Source organism: Carassius auratus, chromosome 14 (genome assembly GCF_003368295.1).
Source record: "Carassius auratus strain Wakin chromosome 14, ASM336829v1, whole genome shotgun sequence".
In the NCBI taxonomy this organism is placed as follows: domain Eukaryota; kingdom Metazoa; phylum Chordata; class Actinopteri; order Cypriniformes; family Cyprinidae; genus Carassius; species Carassius auratus.
Genome location: NC_039256.1, coordinates 12,081,329 through 12,105,176, shown reverse-complemented (window position 1 = coordinate 12,105,176; position 23,848 = coordinate 12,081,329). Strand labels below are relative to the sequence as shown.

The 23,848-nt window shown below is 39.4% G+C and overlaps 1 protein-coding gene across 2 annotated transcripts; it reads right to left on the bottom strand.

Annotated features, from left to right (window-relative positions):
• Positions 1-1,493: 1,493 nt before the first annotated feature.
• Positions 1,494-16,652, bottom strand: LOC113113642 (fibroblast growth factor 18-like). Of its 2 annotated transcripts, none has more exons than XM_026280013.1 (5): positions 15,459-16,652; positions 5,994-6,033; positions 5,462-5,639; positions 3,574-3,680; positions 1,494-2,395 (listed from the first exon to the last, which is right to left on the bottom strand). In XM_026280013.1, exons 1-5 carry the CDS (start codon positions 15,488-15,490, stop codon positions 2,129-2,131), a joined length of 624 nt encoding a protein of 207 aa, XP_026135798.1. In that variant the 5' UTR covers positions 15,491-16,652; the 3' UTR covers positions 1,494-2,128. The 2 variants fall into 2 exon arrangements, with proteins under 2 accessions (XP_026135798.1, XP_026135797.1); XM_026280012.1 differs by having other exon boundaries at positions 1,494-2,398; positions 15,459-16,648.
• Between the last annotated feature and the right edge of the window lie 7,196 nt (positions 16,653-23,848).

Below are 23,848 nucleotides of genomic sequence, written 5' to 3'. Positions count from 1 at the left end.
TTATTTTATAGTAACAACAATGATAGTAGCAGTCAAAGTAATATCACTTAGTCAGCATTAATCTATATATATTTATTTATTTATATATATATATTTATATTTAAAAAAAAGTTTTGTAATGTTTTTCCTTTAATAAGCTGGTATAAGACTTTGGTTCTCCGTTATATTTCCCAGTAGCAGCATTCCACATTAAAATCCAAACAGGAACGTTGCTCCTCGTGTCATTTTTCGTGGCGACCCGTCCTGTGCTCTCGTGGGATCGGAGCTGTTCAGGTTGTCTCTGTCATTGGTCACCACTTGTCTTTGGTTTGGTTTGTATTTGGTGCAGCTTTAAGAGAGTTTCCTCTTTATTATCCTTTACATTCCAGTTCCGCTAAATCCTGTCCATCCAGCAATAAGTCACGTATGAATATATCCCTCACGGTCTTTAATGCAACCTGAAATACGCCATTGCACTCACATGCACACACACTTATACAGAATTACATTCATTTATTCATTAGCTTCAAAGGCATAGTTCAGCCAAAAATTAATATTCCGTCATTATTTGCTCACCTCAAAATTAAAGTTCATAGTGAGTCTGTCAAGCTCCAAAAATAAATGAAACACTAAAACTGTAGTCCACATGACTAGTGCACTAAATCTTTGAAGTCATATTGTTTGATGATTATGTATTGGTCTTATGATAAAAGATTCATCCATGCCTTTTTTTAAACTGTTTTTCACATTGTAATGTTTAATCGTTTTATAACTGGAACTTCCAGTGAAACGTCTGATTTCGCTCTGCTGATGTATGCAGGATGCTCCAATGATTTAGTCTGCTTAAACTCCACCCCTTCCTGACTGCCACACCCACATCTCGACATCCCGTCAGCAACCGATGCATAGAACCAAGTCTACACCCTACAATTTTTCTTGTTTAATAATCACTTTCATCTGTATGTACATCACAATATGGAAGAAAGGATTTGATGCTACTTGTACTAGTGGTAGTATAATAAAAAAAAATTAAAGGCTATATTTTTGCAATAGCCAAAAAAAACATTGTATGGGTCAAAATTATCGAGTTTTCTTTTCATTAAGATATTTTGTGAATTTCCTATGGTAAACATCGAAACTTAATTTTTGATTAGTAATATGCATAGCTAAGAATTCATTTGGACAACTTCAAAGACGATTTTCTCAGTATTTTTTTGCACCCATAGATTCCAGATTTTCAAATAGTTGTATCTCGGCCAAACATTGTCCGATCCTAATAAACCATACATCAATGGAAAGCTTATTTATTCATCATTCAGATGTATAAATCTTAATCTAGCTTAATTTGGTTTTGTGGTCCAGGGTCACAATTAATAATAACTGCTGTTTCAGTTATTATTAAAAATAACTGCTGTTTCTGCAAAGCTGTTTCATGTGTCAAAATTAACTTTTTGTTTAGTTTTTTTAGTCCTTTCGAGAGCTTGACAGACATGTTAACTATGAACTGTTGTCTGAAAACATGCGTGCTATTCTCTGTTGCAGTGAACCCCCCCCCCCCCCAAAATAAACCAAACATATGCCTTTGGAGTGATTTGAAGTGAGTAAATGATGCCCGAACTTTCATTTTTGTCTGAGGGCATCGTTTAAGGCAGGTCTGATCCCAGGAGCTCCCATATAACAGCCCTTCTGTCTTAGTTTCCAGTCAGTGTCCATTTCTTTCTTCCGCAGGTTCAGGGATTTCCACTCCTCTCCCTTAGGCGGAATCACGTCCAAGTCTTGTCTTAGAAAAGTTGCCACACGATCGGCGTCTACAGGCCTGTGTGCTTGTGTTTTGTTTCGTGTCTTCATTGTGAGCCGCTCAATGTATGCGCAGCCCAATGCTTCCTCCACTGGGCCAGACGTTTGCTTTGGTTAGTCATCTCCGTGTCTGAAGCAAGCTGTCTTGACCACAGCTCTGGTGTAATTTAGCTAGAATTTATTATTAGGGTTGTAGAGGTCCAACCCAGTGGAATATAAAGTGATGCTGTCACTGTTCAAATAAGACAAGACGGTCCTGCTTCGCATTAGCAGTGTCATTTTCACTGGGACTCTCTTTTGGTTTGTTCCTCGTCCTCATGTAAATGTTAGCAGTGGGACATTGGCCTCAGCGTTAGCGCGGTCGCGCCGCTCGGACTCTCTTGCTCCTCTTGCTAACAGTGGTGAAGCGAAACGGCGGTAAATCCGGCTGCTCTCCGGGTGGGAAACGCTTCATGAAGTGGACGTCCTGCTGGTTGGGAAGCGTGTGCGGACCACGGCGAGGGCGCCCTCTTTTGGTGAAGCCCACGTACCACCCCGTGTAGCGTGCCGACATTAGCGCTGTGTAGTTGTTTTCCAGGACTTTCTCGATGAAGACACAGTCTGCACTACGATTGCTGGCCTTCTGGGGAGACCAAAAAGTCCATATACACACACATGGAGACAAATGTGTTAGCTTGACCATAAACGTTGTATGTTAAGAAAATTCACAAATATGTTTGTTAGATTTGAGATTATCTGCATTAGTTGTTCTAAATATTTTTGGTTCCATGTAGGCTAATATTACACATAATGTAAAATAGGACTTGTGTAATATGTACTGTGTTAATATGAAGAACAATTGATTGATTTTTCACATGAGTGCATTACACTGTGTTAGGGTGAAGAAATGTCTTTAAACTTAGAAACAGCAAATTACCAGTATCTTTTTTGTTACTTCTGCTGTATTGACAAATTCGCTCCTTTTTGTTTATACAAAAACTATGAGTGCTAACATATTAAAATAGTTAAATAATTATAATAATGATGATTTGATTATTTAATTCCACAAGTTTCAAAATTGAGTTTTCAGTAGTTCACAACTACAGGATTTTAAGTTTATTTTTCATAACTTTTTGCAATTTTTTAAAAATGATTTTAAATTTACATTTCTTAGTCATTTCTACATGATATAATAATAATTTAATTTTCATTTGAATTTAATTTAATAATTCCGCAAGTAAAAAAAAAAAATCAATTAAAAATGTATTTATTTATTTTTTTAATTCAAAACAGCAATTTCTCAGCCATTTATACCTGATAAAATATTTTAGCTCTGGTCACAACTAGAAAATATATTGGCTCTTAAATAAAAAAAATACACTTGTTAAGGTAACAGTAATTAGGGATTAGCTGTTTTTTTTTTAATTTATTTTATTTTATTTTTTATATATATCGATGGTCCACCTGACAATCAAAAATATGCATCATTTACTCACCCTCATATTATTTCTAAACCTGTATTACTGACTTTATTCCGTGGAACACAAAAGATGATATTCGGAAGAATGTTGGTAACCAAATAGCTTGAGGTCCCATTGGCTTTCATGGCATTTCTGTCCATATCGAATTCAATGGGACTCGAAACCATTGGTTTACCAACATTCTTCAAAATATATATATATTTTTTGTATTTTCACAGAAGAAAGAAATGGCCACTTATAAAACATGACAAGATCTATATTCATATCCTGGCTCAAATTTGTTTCAACAGGTGATACAGGAAGAAAGAAAGTGAAAGAAATCAGCAGTGAAGTTCACCTTGCCTACGAGTTTCCCTCTGCGGTTCATACACAGGTAATAATTGGTTTCCTTCCCTCGGATTCGCACCTGGCTGCCGAAGGTGTCTGCCTCCACTACGAGCTGGGCTTGTAAAGAGACAGGCAGAGAGACAGACAGACGTTACTAAAATATCACTGTGAGCTCTGGTTTTACAATGACGTTGTTTATAATTTGATGCAGTGGATCTGTTTCAGCAGCTGCCTTGACTGGCACTATTAATAACAGTTCAAAAGAGACAGAGGCCTGATAAAACCTGATGGTTCAAAACCAAATCAAGCTTAATATAAGTCACAGCAGCAATTTAATTCTTAATCCGGGCCCTGGCATTATGAGAGACTTTTTTTGGCAATGGTGGGTCAATACGCAGGACATATGCTGTAAAAATAATATTAGCAGTATGCTACTCTGATCAGCCTCTCTGTCACTGCATTATAAAAGCCTCCAGCTACAATTCACTGTCAGCCTCTAGTGAGGTCATTCAGCCCATGTGTGTGTGTGTGTGTGTGTGTGTGTGTGTGTGTTCAGGATATGGCAGTTGAAGCTCTGAAATGGCTCCTGCGTGACCTTTATGAGCGCAGGGGTCACCAGAGATCAATAACCTCTTTGTCTTTCTCCAATCTCTCCTGATCCAGACATCCCTGACTCGCTGAGTAAATACATTCATCCTCACCCTCTTCCCATCTCCCGGTCTTTCTCTTCCCTTTATTTCCTGACGAGGAGAGGCGATCACAAAACCTCAAGCTCTCTGGAAGCTTTCTGAATAATATTTTCACCATAAAGAATGAAAGAATTATGAGGGTGAATCTCACAAAAACTGTCAAGATCGTGTTCAAGTCATATGTTCTTACAGGAAAGGAGTAGATTTTATATATTTATATATATATATATATATATATATATATATATATATATATATATATATATATATATATATATATATATATATAATAAAGATCTTCTAAATTCTAACAATATTTGCACAATAATTAATTCTATTTTCAAGGCATTCTCATTCAGTTACATTCGGACATACTATTAGAATTGTATTTCCCATTATGGTTTAAATTTTAGTTAAAATTTTTTGTAATTTGTGTATTTTTATTTATATCTTAGCTATTTCAGTAAATGAAAATTGCTAAACGTTGCTTTGGAAATTATCAATTTTTTTACATTTTATTTCCGTTAGTGTTTATTTTATTTCAATTAATGAATGTTTTATTGCTTTCATTTTTAGTTTTCATTAATTATCATACACTGCTACTAACCTGCTTGTAATATAACAAAGTATCCATGCATTACAATAATAAGACTTTGAGTTAAAAACATGCTTAAGTATTCTGAAAATTATTTCTCAAAATACAAAAATTCTTAATTAATTAATTCATTCATTCTGTGCAATTGGGATGTTTTTGTGAGATCCACCCATGAATAAATCAGGCCCATTGTTAGATCTGAGTGCTGATATCCTCTTTCAACTTTCACATCCATTGATTGTGTGCAGAAGAGGAGAGGGGGATGGATGAATGGATGGGAGGGGGGTAAACGAAGATACCGATTGACTGACAGAGGTCTTCCAGTCACCAATACTGATATCTAGTGAAAATGTGCTGTAGATATTGGAACTGACACCAGTGGGAATAATGGTGGTGTGGCTCAAATCTAAGGTTATAGGTTTATATTACATGATGTGACTGTCAACACATAACCAGAATTCATTGGCTTCTTTTTCTCTCTGTCTGTGAATCACTGTATCAGCAGTAGCCGAGTCTTTGTCTTTTCCTGTTTCCTGTGTGTGTGTGTGTGTGTATGTGTGTGTGTGTGTGTGGAGTGTGGGGGTGGTCTTTCTTATGTGTGTATCTGTTGTTACCATATTTGTCTCCGTCCTCTCCTCGTGCGCTGATTTTGCGTCCGAGCACCTGGACGTGTTTCCCACTGGTGCGGCTGTAAAGCTGGTACACGCGATGATGTCTCCGGCTCATGGCGTCTCGTGCACGAGTCTGATTCTCCACGTGCACGCTGAAATTCACCCCGTCCACTCCAAACACCTGCAGGCAACAGACCACACACATCCAGTCCTTATTTCCCCTTATATTCAGACATTTTTCTCAAGTGAACTCATTGTGAAAACTCTACTAAGAGAAGTACTACGGTATAAGCCTAGGTTGAATTTATGGTGTGTTGTTGTTAAAGCAGGTATTTCATATCAGAAAGTGAGTTTGCAGTGGATTGTGGATGATCTATGGCCTAAATTCAGCTTCCAGAGTTTTTACATGTATACTAGCTGTAATTTTTTTTGACAGTTTTAAATAATTGCAACACTTTACAATAACCAGCAGTATGTTAACATGCACTGATTGAATCATGCACAATAAGACCATTTTGATTTCAGGTTAACTCACCTGTAGAGGATTACACATGACCAGCATCATCTGAATATACCTGAGAAACCAGAGAAAGACAGAGAGAGCAATCAAGGTCAGGTGAGTGTTACAATGGTAACACAAACAGTTCCACCCAGCATCCCAAAGCCCTGCTGACGGATCCGGTCTTCGGGGAATGTGAAGACAAAATGATGAACACCATCCTCCAGTCTGAGTATCATAGTTTATGTAAAGGATTATGTAGAGTTAGAAACTCATTATCAAAATAAAAAAAATTAGAAGGGTCTTATTTCAAGCTAGAGGGGTTTATTTACCATTAAAATTCCAATCTTGTACTTATTAAATATAAAATGCATTAATAAGAAATTATGGTTTGAGTTCAATTATTTTAAAATGCGATGAGAAAATGCGCACAGAGTGATTCAAGAGAAATTAAACTAGTGCAGCATTTAACAAAAAAAAAAAAACCCGTCAGGGATATTATGCAATTCTTTGGCCATTTATACAAAAGGAAAACAGAAAAGTTGTCACTGGCCAATCAGAATACTACGTTTCCATGTGTAGGTGACAATTCAAATAAGTCACAATGCAGTAGAGGTAGTGACAGAACTTTTGTTTTTCATATTGTGATGTACATTTTCCCAGTAACGCCTTTTCACAGTAACGAGGTTCTCAGAATGTGAATGGAAAAATAAATCAAATAGATAGTCCACCCAAAAATGTATTACTCATCCTCGTGTCGTTCCAGACCCGTTAGACCTTTGTTCATCTTCAGAACACCAATTAAGATATTTTTGATGAAATCCGTGAGTTTTCTGACCCTCCACTGATGTCACATGGACTATTTTAACAATGTCTTCACTACTTTTCTGAGCCTTGAATGTGTCAGTTGCACTGCTGTTTATGGAGGGTCCGAAATCTCTAGGATTTCATCAAAAATATTTTAATTTGTGTTCTGAAGACAAACTAAGATCTTACAGGTTTGGAACGACACGAGGGTGAGTAATTAATGACAGAATTTACATTTTTAGGTGAACTATCCCTTTGAGAAATTAATAGGAACATTAACAAATCGTTCTTAGAACATATTTTTGTTTATTAAACAAGGTTAAAAAACTATTTAAAGAAATGAAACATGCACAGATAAATTGTTCACAATAGCATGCATTTAGAAAATCGATGATGTGAATTTTAATTGAATGACAATTCTAAACTACTTTCCCTTCTTGGTTTAATCGCCACATGTTGCTGGAAAAGGGAAAACCCTGACATTTGAAGTATAACTCACATTTTCATGGAAACTTGGAAGGCCGTGGGTGTGAGTAAGATTTTAAGCGTATAAGAGCGAGTGGATGAGGGCCCACGCTAAACTTCTCCATCACCACAGGCCCTGTTCTGGCAGGGGACCGCCACTTTGAAATCGAACAGGCCCGCAGGACGGATCAGTGCGTCTGCTCAACATAAGTCAGTGTGAAAAGTCCGATGTTATGACAGCCAACGAGGAGACCACAGCCCCCTACGGGACTAACGCCTGCTGCGGACTCAAACGTCAGACACCAGCGGAGGAACAGATTTCACTTCTGCTCAGAGACGCTTGACGATGACGTGTGCAATTTCTCTGATGTAAAAACACTTTCTCCTGTCCCGGCTTAATATGCAGAGACAACTAAAAGTAAACCATTTTTGTCGGCTGATTCAACTCTGTGAGACAGACTGTTTCAGCTTCCCGGCACACAGAAACATCTGATCAATCATCGGCTTGAGTTCGGAGCATTATTTAAACTAAATTGAAACAACATTGAACTACATTGAGCTGAATGATGACACTATTGTATCACAATGCAGTTTCTTAAAATTCCTTCTTATGAGAAATAAAACTAGACAGAAATGACTCAACGCTGTCTACACTAAGAGTATGGAGCTATTAACATTAACTAACTAACATTAGCTCAGATCATGTAATATTGGATGAATCTGAGTGGCCAGAGTCTCCAGCAAGGATTTCCTGTGTAGCTATTAACCCTATGATCCTACAGATTCATATTTTTATTTTTACATTTCTGACGGCTAAATGATCAACATGATCAAAGTGTTGCTGTTGGACACAATCTACTAATACCTTCTGTCGTCTGATTGATAGTTTCTTGTTTTTATTAAATAAATGTTACTACAGTTAAAAAGAAAACTGATAATATACAAACAAAATGTTATATAATCTAATAATAAACCAATAATTTAATAAACCAATAATTCTCTCTTGCAGCTAATGCACACACTTCTCCATCTTCTGCAGCAAAAACATGCATGTATACATTTAAAAAGTAGAACTAATCAACATTTTAGAATTCTATGAACATTTAAAAAATCAATGCGGTGTGTGTTTGTGGGCGCATCACTGATTTGTTGACTCCTCCCTCTTTTTGTGAAAGGCATCAATGTATCTTGCTGCTAGTAAGATACAATCTTGTTTTTCACCTAATAAATATTGAAGTTGTGTTTTCTTGTTTAACGTTTTGAAGTCAGGGCAAAGTGTTACAAATTTGGGATAGAATGTCTTTCTAATATCTCCATAGTTGGGGCAGCTGGTGAAGAAGTGTTGCTATGTCTCCACTTCCCCATGATTACAGTAAGGGCAGATATGGCTCTCTTTGGGCAACCAGTGCTGTTGATATCTGCCCGTCTCTATACTCAGAGGATGACTGCTCAGTCTGTACCTCCTCAACTGTCTTAATTTACAGTCTTTCACTGTACTCAGATAATCTGCAGTTGTGTAGTCTCTATTTAGCCTCTATATTCTGAGGATACTCTTACAGAACTCAGCATGCAGGGCTTCAATCGGGTTTTTGTCCCATCTCTCCCTCCCCCCCCCTCTCTCCCTCCCTCTCTCTCTTCCTCTCTCTCTCTCTCTCTCTCTCTCTCTCTCTCTCTCTATCTCTCTCTGGGTGGTGTGGGTGTGGTCAGTGTTATGTCACTCATTGAGAAGCTGAGAGTGGGTGTGAACCAAGAAGAACACATCACTTCCTCCTTATCGTCTCGCCAGTGACCCCTCGACCTCTTCATGACCGAATGTCTGAGATCATGAGTGTGTGGGTGTGTGGACAACTTTTGCCATACATGTGAGGCCAAAATGCTAGTCAAAAATGTTCTCGCTAATAGTTGACTTTTAAGCCAACTACTGGTATGTTTTGTAAATCGGCTGTTAATGTCAGCAGCAGGCTCGTGTGAGGGTTGGTTTTAGTGTATGACAAATCCCTGAAAGCATATGCTAATGTTAACTGGATTTATGTATTTTTATCTGTAGGATTTTTCAGATACATTCATCAGATGTCCAGATTGTATGTGAAGCTTTTTAAATATGTCTATCAGATATTTCACACAATGATTGGAATGTGAGCACCAGTGTTATTTTTCTTAAATACTATTATTTATATACTATTATATTTTCAGAAGCAAGACGCTTCCAGTGATTCTGAAACGATCAATGGCAGAAATGCCCTTTGACCTCTGATGTAACAGCGAATCGCTGAGCTCATTCTGTGAGATTCCCAGTCAATGAGGTTTCCTCCAGCTGATGTTATGAACGGTGAGAATTGTGGCAGGGTTGTGGCTCTTTTCGACATTAATATTCCGTCGATCGCGATAAGACGGTAGTTTTTGATTTATTCCGGATGATTCAGCTGCAGCCCATCGCTTGTTTACATCCCAAAAATTCAGCTCGCAAATGAAATCACTGGCGGGGTCAATGAAGGCGCCGCAAACAGAGGAAAACACGCCAGAGGGGAAAAAGACAGGAATGGAGGAGATAGGAAAGGAATTGAGAGAGTGTTTCTCATCGTCGTTTTTAATCCCTCGCTCTTTCTCTCCCTTCCTCTCTCTTGTTTCCCTATCTGGAAGTAGAGATTGAACAACTCCCCCACACTGCCTCAGCTATGAAGAGATATGAGAGAGAGAGAGAGAGAGAGAGAGGGAGAGAGAGAGAGGGGTAGCATTTAACCAGCTGACAGCTGCAACCACACACACACACACACACACACACGTACATCATGCCTGTCAACACACACTTAACATACACATGTTCATAACGCACCATATTGCATCACAAAACAACACGATTAAAGGAATGCTCCAGGACAGGATTATTAGTTAAAAATTTAACCATAAAATAATTTTTGTTACTTGAAATAAAACAAATGTTAATTGAAATTAAATATAAAAAACTAATATAAATGCAATAATAATAAAAATAATAATTAAAAATAAAACTATATAGACATATTTATCAAATAAATATATATATATATATATAATACATGTATAAAATATATATAATATGGTTCATTCAAAAAAAAATTTATTAACTCACCCTCAAGCAAACTATGTTTATGCAATCTTTTGCTAAATAATATAAAATATAAATTAAAATAAATATTTACATTTTTAGATTTGTTTTTATTTTATGAATTTGTTTCTCATACAAAACATATGATTTCAGAATACTTAGAATGTAGTGCACGAGTCAAATTGATTACTGTTATGGTCATTTAAAAATGTGATTTATTTACTTATTTACATGCCCACTTTCATGAAAAGCAACATCTCATCTTCTTTTTTTTTTTTTTTTTTTGTATTTAAGATTTTTATATAACTGAATATTAACTGAATATTAATTTTGGGCTGAAGCTATTATTGTACCTTCTGTGGGTACATTAATAACTAAAATTAATTAATTAATAATTAGTATATTAAATATAACTAACCTTACCTGGACACATATAGTGAAGAAAAAAGTAAATCACATTATTACTTCATACATAAAGCTATGTATATATTGTATTCAGCTTCATTTGCACATTTGCATACAAAATATAGTCACATAATGCAATAAGTGTGTGACATTTCATTCACTAAATGTGTTGTGCACGTCAGTTACACACTCCCTACATTAAACAACAAACCACAGGAACACACACCCAATAAAAGCTGCACAATGTACAAAAACCACATTTCCCAGGTTCACCTCTGCTGTACGCTTTACAACTACCCTCACATGATTTATACTAAAATTCTGTCTTTTGATCATATACTTGTCTGCATTTTTACTAAACTACCACAAAAGTGCAAGTCCCTAGGAGGAAGACTTTAAATGATAAATGTGCCAATTATTAGAGATGTCTATTTGTATCTGTCATTATTGACTAACCTCTGAGTACTGCTGTAGTTCCAGTAAGAACATTTTGCTGATCTTACCATAAAGTTATGAAAACATCCTTTTTTTTTTTTGCATAAATAATGCAAAATAATGCATAAATAACGTTTCTGTACTAACATTTTGAGAACATGCACAAACATTCTCTTAACATTACTGGAAGCATGTTTGTTCATAACTTTGAGAGAACCTTCCAACAATGTTCTGAGAACGTTCTCTGTTATCCAGGCTCAGGCTGTCATTCTCTATGGCAGGCTCAGTTGCTGAACAGCGCTGAATAGTTGGTGGGTTGCTCAGAAAATAGGCTTTGATATGTAAATGCCATAACTGTCAAAACCATGATGATTTCTGAACAAGTCGGTTTTGTAACTTAGTTTCCATTGTGATTGTTAGAGTCTCTGCATAGTACAGCGAATTCTTATTTCGAAGGACAAGAAAAACAATGTTTGCTATGATATATCCATTGTCACCTATAACCTCTCAGGGACTGAGACACTTTTAAAGCTTTTAAAGGCAACTTGTTAGAGTTCCCATTCAGAATAAAAAGTGCACGCAAACCTGCCATCCTTGTATTTTGAATACAGGTTTTGTGAGCCAGTCACCTGAGCCACTCATGCCATGTGACTAATGAGTCTACTGCATTCATTATGTTGTCATTGTCATGTGGCCTACCATGCTTTACTACAGTTGACAAATCCTCTCCTATGGCCTCATGGGATAGTAAAGTCTCCATGAGATGTGCACTTCAGAAAAACACTTTTTACCTACTACATAGTAGGGAAGTGTGCGATTTTGGATGCAGCCATGATTCCAAACCCTGTGCTGTGATTAATAGTTAATTTTATTCCATTTACATTAAATGCTCTTACAGTGTATATGGGATTTATGCCACAAAAGGTTTTTATATAATTTCCCTGCAGCCCCAGAGTGATTAGGGGAAAAGCGTTTACTACTTTGGATGGTTTTTATATCAAAATGGTCTAGTTACAAGATCATGCTAACTAGGAAAAGCCCTTGATGCTGAACTATCTGTGAGCAATTCCAACCAATCAGATTTTTGGAGATGATCTGGCGTTTTGTTCTTTCATTTCCTGGCATCCAATCAGCACATAAAACAAGTCATGAAACACAGGTGTCACCACACTCTCAAAACAGTTCCCTCCACTACTAAACTCCTCCACGTCAAGAGAAACAAGATGTAGGAAAATGTAAAATGAGCATCTCACTCCATAACAGATACAAGGCCCTTTTCTTCACTCATACTGGCCCAATATGTACACAAGCAAGTATGTTTGTCTGTGTTTAAAATGTAAATGAAAGAGAGACACTCTGTATATCCTGATTCTAAATGGCACAGACTTCACCCGTCTGGCCGGCACACACCTGCATTTTGACCCTTCGTACCCGAGTCCCTGGATGGCCACACACTTCGCATAATAACTGAGCAGATGTGCATGTGCTGACCAGGTTCTCATGTGTGTTTATGTGTGTGCACCTGCTCACATAAACACCTATGTGCAGTTTTTTAATCCATGCATACCCATTGTGCACTGATGTACGCTGTCTGCATTTCTGATGTGAATATGTATGAAGCTGTTTAAACAAATGAACAATACAGTTCAAAGGTTTGGGGTTGGTAACATTTCTTTTGAAAAGTCTCTTACGCTCACCAATGCTACATTTATTTGATCACTGGTTTTCTATATGCATATATTATAAACTTTAATTTATTCCTGTGATCAAATCTGAATTTTCAGCATCATTACTCCAGAATTCCGGGTCATGTTATCCTCCAGAAATCCAGAAAAAGAACTTTTTGAATGGTATTGTCTGTACAATCTATACAATAGCTAATAGACATATAGCTTCCATTTTCCGTGCCTGTCAAACATTTTATCTGGTCATTAATAAGGTCTTATGAATGTTATTGAGTATATTTAGTGCTTTAGTGAGCTTTGATGGCATACGTGTTTACAAATGTTTGTTTCTCTGAGATCATGCATGCACAGTGGCTCTGCACACACTGTATGCACATGCAAACTGCAGATCTGTGCATGCTGGCTGCAGATCAGCATTGCTGGCTGTGGATCTGTGCAAGTACGGTTGGTGTAGCTGCCAAACCCTGGCTGCGCAGGTGAGACTGGCTCTGGGTCCCGTAAGAACTCTCAGCTGTTAAAACAGTAGTGTTTCACTGAGAGAGAGCGCGAGTGAGGGGGAAAGAAAATGCAAAAAAAAAAAAAAACTACTTCACTGCAACCTCGGATTCTCCATATCCCTCCCAAACCGCAACGAGTCTGCGGCCTGCCAGAGAGAGAGAGAAAGGTGGGGGAAAAGGGGAAAGAGAGGGATAAAGGGAGAAAGAAAGTAGCTGCAAGCTTTACTCCACTAAGCGCTATTGTCGGTGGCCAAAACAAGCAGGGTGATGACATCATCAAACCTGAGACAGAACGATTCCTGAAGGCGTTCGTGTGTAGAGTTGAGCACAGAGAGGTGGAGTCGTATCCCAAATCACCCCGCACACCCTTCAAGCACAATTTACACCGCTGGCCAAGTTTAAACAATATAGCAGCACAGGGAAGGGGAGAGAAATGCAGTCAGGGCTGTAGGTGCTGCGAGTCGGGTCGGCGCTCAAGATTAATGTTCTCTGAAAGATCTACAGGAACAGAAAGTCCCATCTGTGGACTTTTGCATGTTACATATGTCATGGTAAAAGCTTTGGTTTCCACAGCGCTCACTCAAGGTCACTGTATCTGTCCTGATATGGGAATGTCTTTTCCTAGGTTTTCACTCCTTCTGTTAAAGTTCACATGATTCATTTCAAACCTGTTTTGCATCTATGCTTGCTGACGTTCCCCTCAGTGTAAACCAGTAAGAGTCAGACTTCCTTGCTCACCAGATGCATCAGAAAAATCACTGTGGTTTAGCAGCACTTTTGCCAGACCAGCACTAAAGCTATGGGAGCTTATTTTCACCACAAAATAAAAAGGTTATTGTGACTTTTTAACTCAAAATTCTGACTTTTTCCTCACAAGTTTGTTTAAAAATTGCTAATTCTGTGAGCTAAATTAAAAATTCTGAGATGCAAACTTGGATTTCTGAGAAGAAATGTCAGAATTGTGAGCTATAAAACTATACTCAGGATTGAAAATTCACATATCTCACTTTTTTTTTCTCAGAATGGAGATATAAACTCTCAATACTGCAAAAAAAAAAAAAAAACTCAAGTCATTATTGTGAGATATAAACTTGAAATGGATGAGCTAGCAATACAATTTATGCTGGGTGTAATATTTACTTTAAACTCAGAAATGTGTCAGTTGAGTTGATTGCTTGGTTTGTAAATAGGATCAATTCCATGCATTTCGTCTTTCTTTTTGAAGAACACGTGGCTTGTAAATTTCTGTTCTGATTGCATGAGTGCACAAAATCAAATCATTTTCCATTGTCTGCTGCTTATCGCTATGGCCTTGAGCTTGTGACTGAACCGCAGGTGCACCACTGAGAAAAGCTTTGAATAAAACGTGTCTGAGAAACGTCAACTAACGCATCTGACACAGGAAAATAAGACCTTCACACATCAGCATCTGCTGTCATCTTCTGTTTCCCCAGACCCTGAACCACCGAAACCACTATTATCAGCCTGTAATGACACCAGCCTTGAGAACTAGACGGCAAACACGATCTTGTCTCACTTGCACAATTCCCTGCTAATTCTGCACAACCATCTGAGAATGTTAAGCTCCGTTTGATGTTTTTCTGTCTCTAAACTGCAGTTTCCTGTCGGAGAAGGTCACAGGCACTCCACTCTATCCAGACAGCAGATAAGATGCCAGCTCCATGCCTGCTAGAACAACCATTCTTGGGCGTTTTTACTAGTAATTTGGCGGGACAGGACCAGACAGCCACTCTGCCTGCCCGGGGGAGCGTCGGGATTCTGGGCAGAGTGGATTATCAGAGGCCCTTTGGTCCCATCCGCAGGTTTGGAAAGGAATGATAACCATCTCAAGATGACTGCCATGTGTGCACAACCAAAAGTGAGTGGAGTGACCTGTTTTCATTGGAATGGGCCTTACCTGAGCTGGGTGTGATTGACATGTGTCTATGGCAACCCAGAGAGGTGATGTCATGAGATCATTATGTATGCAAGACTTGGAATTTGTCACGTCAAGTGAAGCGTGTGGCACACAGACTGCTTTTGATTAAGAATTTGCGCATTACAACTTAAGCAACGATTCATTAAGAGTGATTCTGCATGAGCTCATTCACAAATGACTTACAAGACAGCCACCGTGGAGAGAAAGGCCCACATCGCTTCCTCCGCGTCCTTATGGCTCCGTGCGCGCTTGCGAAACGACTCTCGGGGTCACAGCTTCACGTCTTTCCAGTTTGTTTAATCCGTTTGAATGCAGGGTCCGCGGATGTTCGCGCTGGGGCCGGTGGATTGCATCTTTTCACCGTCAACGGGCGGCAAAGGGGTCAGCGGGGTGTGAGCGCGCCGCGGCACTCGACACGGATGGTTGCGGTGCGCGGTCAGTAACGGGCAGGAGGCGGGGCGAAGCTGAATCCTCCGGAGTCTGAGGAACAGGTGAAGCGAAGTTCAAACGCGACCCACACCTATGCGCCGTTTCCGCTCGTAAAAACTTTTCGACAGCCAGCGAAAGGTTCGCGCCAAGTGTTTTTCAAGCAGTCCAAGCGTAACTTTACCTGCTGAAAATGTCTTTGCACAGATAAGGATTAAAACTCCGTCGAGTGCATGCGCACGCATGAGAGTTCTCGTCACTGCTGGTCCGCTACGGGCGAAATGACGCGCTGCGGGAGGCAGAGCACCTGGACGGGTATGGAGAGATGAAGACGCGGCGGCGAGCTGGACTCCGGGTACCGCGGAGCGTGCTCAGTCATGACTGCTGCGCCGGAGAGACGGCGGCGCGGTCCAGGTCAGATGAGGGGGAGAAAGTGAAAGCAGAAGGAAAGCGGCACACGCTCGCAGCTCCCTGCACCTGATTTCCCGGATTCAATTCTGGAGCTCCAGCGCAACAGCAGCCAAGACACGGGCCGATGACATCACCTCCAAAATGTTTGAAGGGGGAAAGAATGCAATCTGAGCTTTTTATTTATTTTTAAAATGAAGAAAGTTTGCAGCTCCCCCCCAGTACAGCGCAAAAGTCTCCCCGACGAAAGCGCTTCGATCTGTGAGGGAAAACGCGTATTCTTTTTGCGCATTAAAAGCAAGCGATCCGTGCACTGGAAGCAGCGTCCACTTAACCTGCGCCTCCTCCTCTTCCTCAGCCGCTTTCATTCACAAATTCACGTAAAACGTTGGATTGAAAACTAACAACGCTAGAAAGCGTTTGCGCAGCTTGTTTCCTCTCCGCTCGTTTGTCTTCTGAAGCTCCACGGCAGAGCGCAGAAATCACTCCAAGAAGAAGAAGAGGAAGAAAAAAAACAGAACAAGATTTCAGATCAATCCACCCTCCCTCCCCCAGCCCCCCTTCTCTTTCCCTCGCTCCCTCTCCTCTTGCTTTCCCCCCTCATACACACACACACACACACACACACACACACACACACACACACACACACACACACACACTTATTGGATCCAAACGAGATTACTCAGCCTCTGTGTGATGCCGCCCGACTACAGCGAAAACACTCGCCAATGTCACCATGCGCAACAAAGGAGCACACGCGCACGCGCCAGCGGTCCCACCGGGACGCATCGCGCCCCTGCCTCAAGCCCAGGCCGGGTCAGCCGCTATAAGAGGGTAAAAATCTGCCACGGGTTCAAACCCAAATCCCCCACCTCGCGTAAACCGGGACCAGCACAACATCAGCCAGATCGCTTTACGGTGCTTCCAGAAGTTTAGTGCTTTTGATGCATTTTAAGTCTTCGTTTCATGACTGTAAAACTCAAGAGGGCAGAGTGAAGAAAGACGGTTCGCTTGAAAGCGAGAGGAAGGTATGAAAGCTCACGGTCCGATCCAAAAGGAACATTTCTCAGCACCGCGACAGAACCGCAGACGGTCAGCCAAGCCAACACTCACCCACCCTCTCCGAACCCCCTCCACTCGTCTCTCTCTCTCTCTCTCTCTCACACACACACACACACACACCGTTTTTACTTCGCTATCTAAATGAGGACATACCATAGACATCTGTTGTTTTTATATAGACTTGAAGCAACTAACCAAACCCTCCCTACCCTTGAAAAATTTAAACCAGCATAAGAGGGTTTGCTGGTCTCTCAGCATGACTGGCTGTAAACCTCTCCAAATCAAGCTAGAACAGATCCGCCTAATCATGCTTAGACTGTTTTTATAAGCAGGTACCCAATTAAAACCATATTTAGGACTCATTTGTCTAATTCAGCATGTCTTCTATCTTTTTAACTTAACATTTTTTGAGCTCAAAGTATAACTAAGTATACACACAACACAGTCATGCATGTGTGTGTGAGCTGGGAGACAATTATTAATAGTGGGATACGAGGGTCAGTATTAGTCAGTGATATGGACTTGCAGGTCATCCCTTTGGTCCCCTCCACCCATTGTAACACACACACACACATCAATTTTTTTTCCCTAGAAATGCATTCATGTTTGCTTCTTGTTCAATCTCTCCCACCTTGTGAAGTATGTGCCATTGGAAAGAAAGTTGTTTTTCAGGGGAAGAGAGAGGAAAGGAGGGAAGGAGAGGAGGAAAGAAGAAGCAGATAAGAACCATTATTAATCCACCTGACATTTAGAGACTGTTTCCCTCCGGTCATCCCAACGTCTGTCACTTCCAACATCCAGCTTCCTCTGGTGTTTTGTGCTGTGCTTCCACTAGAGGGTGTTTGTAGGACCTCTGGCCTCATTCACCCTAAGCTGATTTCTCAGTAGCATACCATTATTATTTCTGCGTTATATAAAATGATAATGCATGGTATGCATACTGTGCATATTATGTAAATCTGACGTAATATGCATTATACAATGGAAGCAGTTCCACACAGATTTAGATTAAAACTGGCTTGTTTATTTAATTTTAAAAAGTGACATACAGCCAAGTATGGTGACCCATACTCAGAACTTATCCCATCCAAAGTACACACACCCCCTGAGCAGTGGGCAACCATTTATGCTGCAGCACCCAGGGAGCAGTTTGGGGTTCAGTGCCTTGCTAAAGGGCACATCGGTTGTGGTATTGCCAGCCCGAGACTTGAACCCACAACCTTAGGGTTGGGAGTCAGATTCTCTAACCACTAGCCCACAACTCCCCCATTTAGATATTAATATTATATTAAAATCTAATGAGTGTAATATGTCATTATTACAGTTATTAAATATTTTTTTATATTTTTCCATGTATATGTCCTGATGCGCTCAGACTTTAACGAAGGATTTGTTTTATTTAGTTCCCATAATCACAAAAATTTTGGAAATATTGAGGAATGTTAAAATCATGCTTTCCAGGCCATGGAAATGAATCATGAACGTCATGGAAATTTCTATAGTAAACGCACACTGTGCACTAATTATGCTTTAAAATATTTCATCGGGTAGATGTTGTTCTTGTATCAAGTGAAGCTTGCTCATGAGCCATAGTGATGTCTGATTTGTGTGCGAAATTGTTCTTTTTGAGTTGCTTCTTTTCAATGAATTAGTCACACTGATTCACAAATTGCTCTGCATGATTAATTAGTGAATCCTCATCCAGTAATCACAAACGATTGGAAAGGTCATGGAAAAGTCATGGAAATTCATTGGTCAAAAAAGTATGAGATCCCTTTGCTAAGTGTACAACTCTTGGATTCTTTGGCTTTGTTGCTCTGAATTTTAAGGCTGATTTGTGGAGATTGTTTTTCTTTTTGTCCTGTCCCTTTAATTCATTCTCTCGTCTTTCCCCCTCTCTTTCTCTTCAGTCCCTGCTCGCTGCTTGTAGCAGCAGTATTGATTGCCCATGTCTTTGCTTTTGCAGCTTTGGGCTATTGATCTTTGGCTGAGGCTCTACACACACACACACACACACACACACACACACACACACACACACACACACGTATTGTCTCTGTTTGAGATGGCTTGCTCTGAGATGGTACGAGAGGTGTGGGTTAATGAGTCTGTCTTGGCAATGTGTTTGGCTGTGAGTTTCTCTGTGTTTAATACCTCTATTCTGTTCTACAATTAACATCAATCACTGCAGCTCAATACAGTCTGAGTCAGACAAAGACTCGAGACCAGCTGTGTGTGTGTGTGTGTGTGTTAGTGCACATGTGGGCTCTTGGCTTCTCAACATGCTCTCTGCATCACAAAATACACACTAATATTAATATGTCAAGCATATTGCAGATTTATATTGCAAATTTAGGCACGGACTAATGTCACCAAGCAGAATTGTAAAAATAATGACTGTTTTCAATTTCCCATCTTCCATTAGTCAGCAAAACAATAGTCCCGCCTCAAACATCAACCATTGGTCAATCTAAGTGTCAACAATACAGATAGTCCTGTCCCAAACATCCACCATTGGCTGAATCAATCTGACATGTCAGCAACTGTAAAAATCACAGTGTTTTGACTTGTTAGATCAGATCTAGCATTATGTACCCTATGGGTGTTTGTGTTTGCATATAGGAAATCACTGCATTTTACTTTCCAGCAAGGATTGTTTATTTGGGCATTTTGTCTAGTCCATTTTACATTGTTACATTGTAATAACATATTTTTCTGGATTTTAAGTGTGATTTTTATATATTGTAGGGGCACCCATTATCCAAAATGTAACATGTTATTTGAACATAAATGTGTGTTGGCAGTGCATAGACAACCACCCTAAAATGATACAAATCCACCCGCAACTTTTTTTAATCCCCATAAATCACATGTTCACAATTTACATGCCCCACCCACGACTGTTGACAGACACTGGCGTATTAGCAGAGAGCCCGCCCTGAGTGATCCGCACACAATCTGCCATGTTTATCTTCACGCTGGAGCAATTAAAAGCATTCAAGTAAGAAAGGTCTTCTTATTAGAGCTACAGAAATTATGCTTTCAAGATCAGTAAGTGATTTTATGTTTTTATTTTATTGTTTGGGTTATTTATAGATATTATGCTGCTGTTACTTAATACACCAATCTAACATAAACATGTGATTTCTTCCCCAGCTGTTTACCTTTACAGACATAACTGACAGTGTTTTTGTAACTTGTGTGTTTCTAACAAACTGGTGTGTATTTGACAGTTTAACCTCAATAAGACATGAACGAGACAATAAATAGGAAATGAAAAACTTAGTTTAGTGTTCACATGCCATGTGACAGCCGCTTTCTGTGCGCATGCTTCGGATGTGTGTGCTCAGAAAAACGTACATGAGAAATTTAAACTGATTTAAAACACATGATTTCGCCTTGATACACATGATTTTTTAGCGTTTTTTAGCACTTCCGTTTCTGACGCACAGACTCAAACTAAGCTTGATGACATCAGCAACCTCTCTGACAGATGTAAATCTTCTAAGTGGCTGTGCGTGCAAACTGCCATCGTTAATCTTGCAGAGACGGCGAGCTTGAGCGGGGAGTTCTTTGTCGTGAGTGAGCAGGAGTAAGTATTCTGATTCATTATTTTGTATAGTATTTTAAAATGTAACGCCAGTACGCCATATTAAGTTAATTGCCTGCGAGCTTCTCCTCCTGTCTGTACGGTAATGCGACAGAGAGTCGCGTGGTTATGACGCAATTGTTAGCCTATTTTTACAAAAACTGTTTCTACGGGGCCATAATGTAACATAGAAGGTAATGGAGCCATTTATACATTGTCGTGTATCTTTAGAAATAAATAATGGACAAACAGAGTCTTTAAACGCCTCAGATGTAAAGTTATTCGATGTCAAAGTGACGCCAAAATTAATGGGAGTCAATGGGAATGCTAATGCAAGTGAAGTTCTGCTACAAGATGGCAGCCCCCAGCCAACTTCAACTTCGGGTCGACTTCCTTGCCACCTGCCAGCTGTAAAGGCACAGCCCTATTCTGGAAAAGGGGGCGGGGAGCAGCATCCCATTTGCAATTAAAGAGACATTTACGAAAACATCATGTTTCTGCTTCCACTTAAAATTGGCCTTTTCAAAATAACATAATAAATAAGCTATGGAGTATTTTGAGCTGAAAATTCACGGATGAATTCTGGGGATACCTGATACTTATATTACATATTATAAAAAGGGGTATATAATGTGCCCTTTAATTTGTGTATATTTTGAATATTTATACTCTCTTGTGTGACTTTACAAAATGTTATTCATAATACGTTCAATAACACGTAATATGTGTAAGTAAGCAATAATGTTTTGAATTAGGAGGAGGAGGAGGAAGAGTTTTGGTACTAGGCCATCTTTTGGCCATTGAAAATGTCAAAATCATAAATAATTTAACGTTTTAGAAAGTGTAAATAGTTCTTAAGTTTGTTTTTGTAATGGTTAAACACATCGCCTGTGTAAATGAAGAAAAATGATACTATTATACAATTATACTCATTACATTCAGACTGATGAATCAAACTTTTTAAGATCCACATTGTAACTCTGAACTTTGCAAATTACCCTGGTTTCCTCACAGGAAATGTATATTATGTTGGTTTTCTTGTATGTTTTTGTTCTGATGGTTTTTAGCGGACAAACTCTCACATGTAAAAATAAGAAGGATGAATCTTGCATCAGAAAAAAAGAAAAAAAGAAAGCTAAACCAATGTCCTCTCATATTTTCAAACAGGAGAAACATCTCAGTTTTATCGCACCTTCACGGTCTGGGTTGTAAGATTTTCACAGGCCAGGATGAACATGGTGGGTCTGGTATGGAAATAACAGTCCCTCTGTGGTGAGGTTAGTCCGCAGGTTACCAGTAGAGAGCTTTTTAAACCGCACAAGGAAACCGCACGTGTCTTTTTAAAGATCTGTGGTTGATAGATATAAAACCAGATTGGACGAATCTGGGCTTACATTAATGCAAAGTGATTACAAACCTTCTGGTCTCTCGGTTAACCTGTCTGACCTGAGCTAAACTGGATTAAGATCTGTGCCACAGTTGTGGTTTTTGGGGGGTTGTAGTATTGCACCGTTCCAGCGCAGCGCAGTGATTGTAGTCCACAGTCTCATGTTTCTCATTAGGGGCACACTTGATAGAAAGGCTGTTGAACTAGCTCGTCACATCTCATCATAAAGTCGTTATCTGCAATGAAACCCCTTTTATCAGTGACTCACTAAATCTAAACCGTTCCCCAATGTGTAAATGTATGAGACACATTATTGAGTGTCTTTGATGACGGGCCCTGGCGAAACCGTCAAGTGCCGCAGAGCTGCGGAATTTGCGCGGAGCTTTGAAATGAGAACCTGTTAGCCACTTGTACCGCAAGCGAGGACAGCTGTGAGGGGAACGGGTCAGGAATTAATTAAAGCAAGCAGTGTGTGTGTGTGTGTGTGTGTGTGTGATATCACCACGAGGAGATGAAGGAGACTGGGGTGAGCGAGCAAGAATAAGAGATGAAATATTGTTTTTATTAGCAACGATGTAGGTGGCAGGGTGCCGACTCTTTTGCTAGGAGATCAATCTGCGCTTCGCTTCGAGTTTGGAATCCATCACAGCTGTCTTGGTGATGAGGGATAACTTTACTTTTCTCGCCACAGTGCAGTTCTTGTAAAAAGAGTGCGAAATGTTGAATGTGATCACTTCAACATGACACTGGTGAGATAGTGCAGCATAGGCTTCCCTCAAGTGCTGCTAAAGCATTGCTCTTTCACTGACTGTTACAGTCAATACTGTATTTATAGATAAGGATAGGTCTTAGATAATGTGCCAGAAAATCACATAAAGCTTACTTTTGTAATTGCCCTCAACTTCATTTGCAATAACAGCTGTAAGGCATTTGGCGGTTAAGTTCGAGTATCACTGATTTCACAATGTCTCTTCATTTGTTTGAGAAGCCTGACACAGCAACACTGACTCAACCAAAGGCGCTAGTTTGGGATGGGACTGTCTGTTTGCCAACCAGTGGGAAATGGTGGAAATGTTTGGGAAACCTGTTCGAAAACCCTCATTTTTGCAAATTTTTTTTTTGATTAGCTACTTCAGGTGTGTTTGTTTGGGCTTGGAACTGAAATGTACAGGAAGGTAGCTCTCCATTAGCAGGGTTGGAGACCCCAACACTAAGTGGTGCTGAAATTGCATGCATCAGCCATGAAGTCATAAGTAACACATATCTGGTCTAAAGAAAATTATTGAAATTTATATTTTAAGTGTTTGTTTTTTTACCGTATGTTATAACTTTCCTTTTAAGTTGACTTTTTAAGTCACTCTTGTTTTTTAACCACCTGTCGTATAGAGACATTTTTTAACAAGTCAAGTCCCAAACTAAATATAAATACGACTTTTGATAGAGATCCCTGCTTTCTTCTGTGAAAAAGAGAGAAGATCTCAATAAAGATCACAATCTGTGCTTGCATTTGCCAAGATACCAATGCCTGGAATAAAATTCCAGAGATCTCAATCTACATTCATTTTATAGCTCCTAGACACATTATGTATGATAACTATAGACTCGTTTGGGTCTGTTTTTATTTTTTCCAAGGAATGTTAGGAAAAACATTTTGTTGAAGCATCCTAAGCTACAAAAGAGCAACTTCATAGCAGTAAC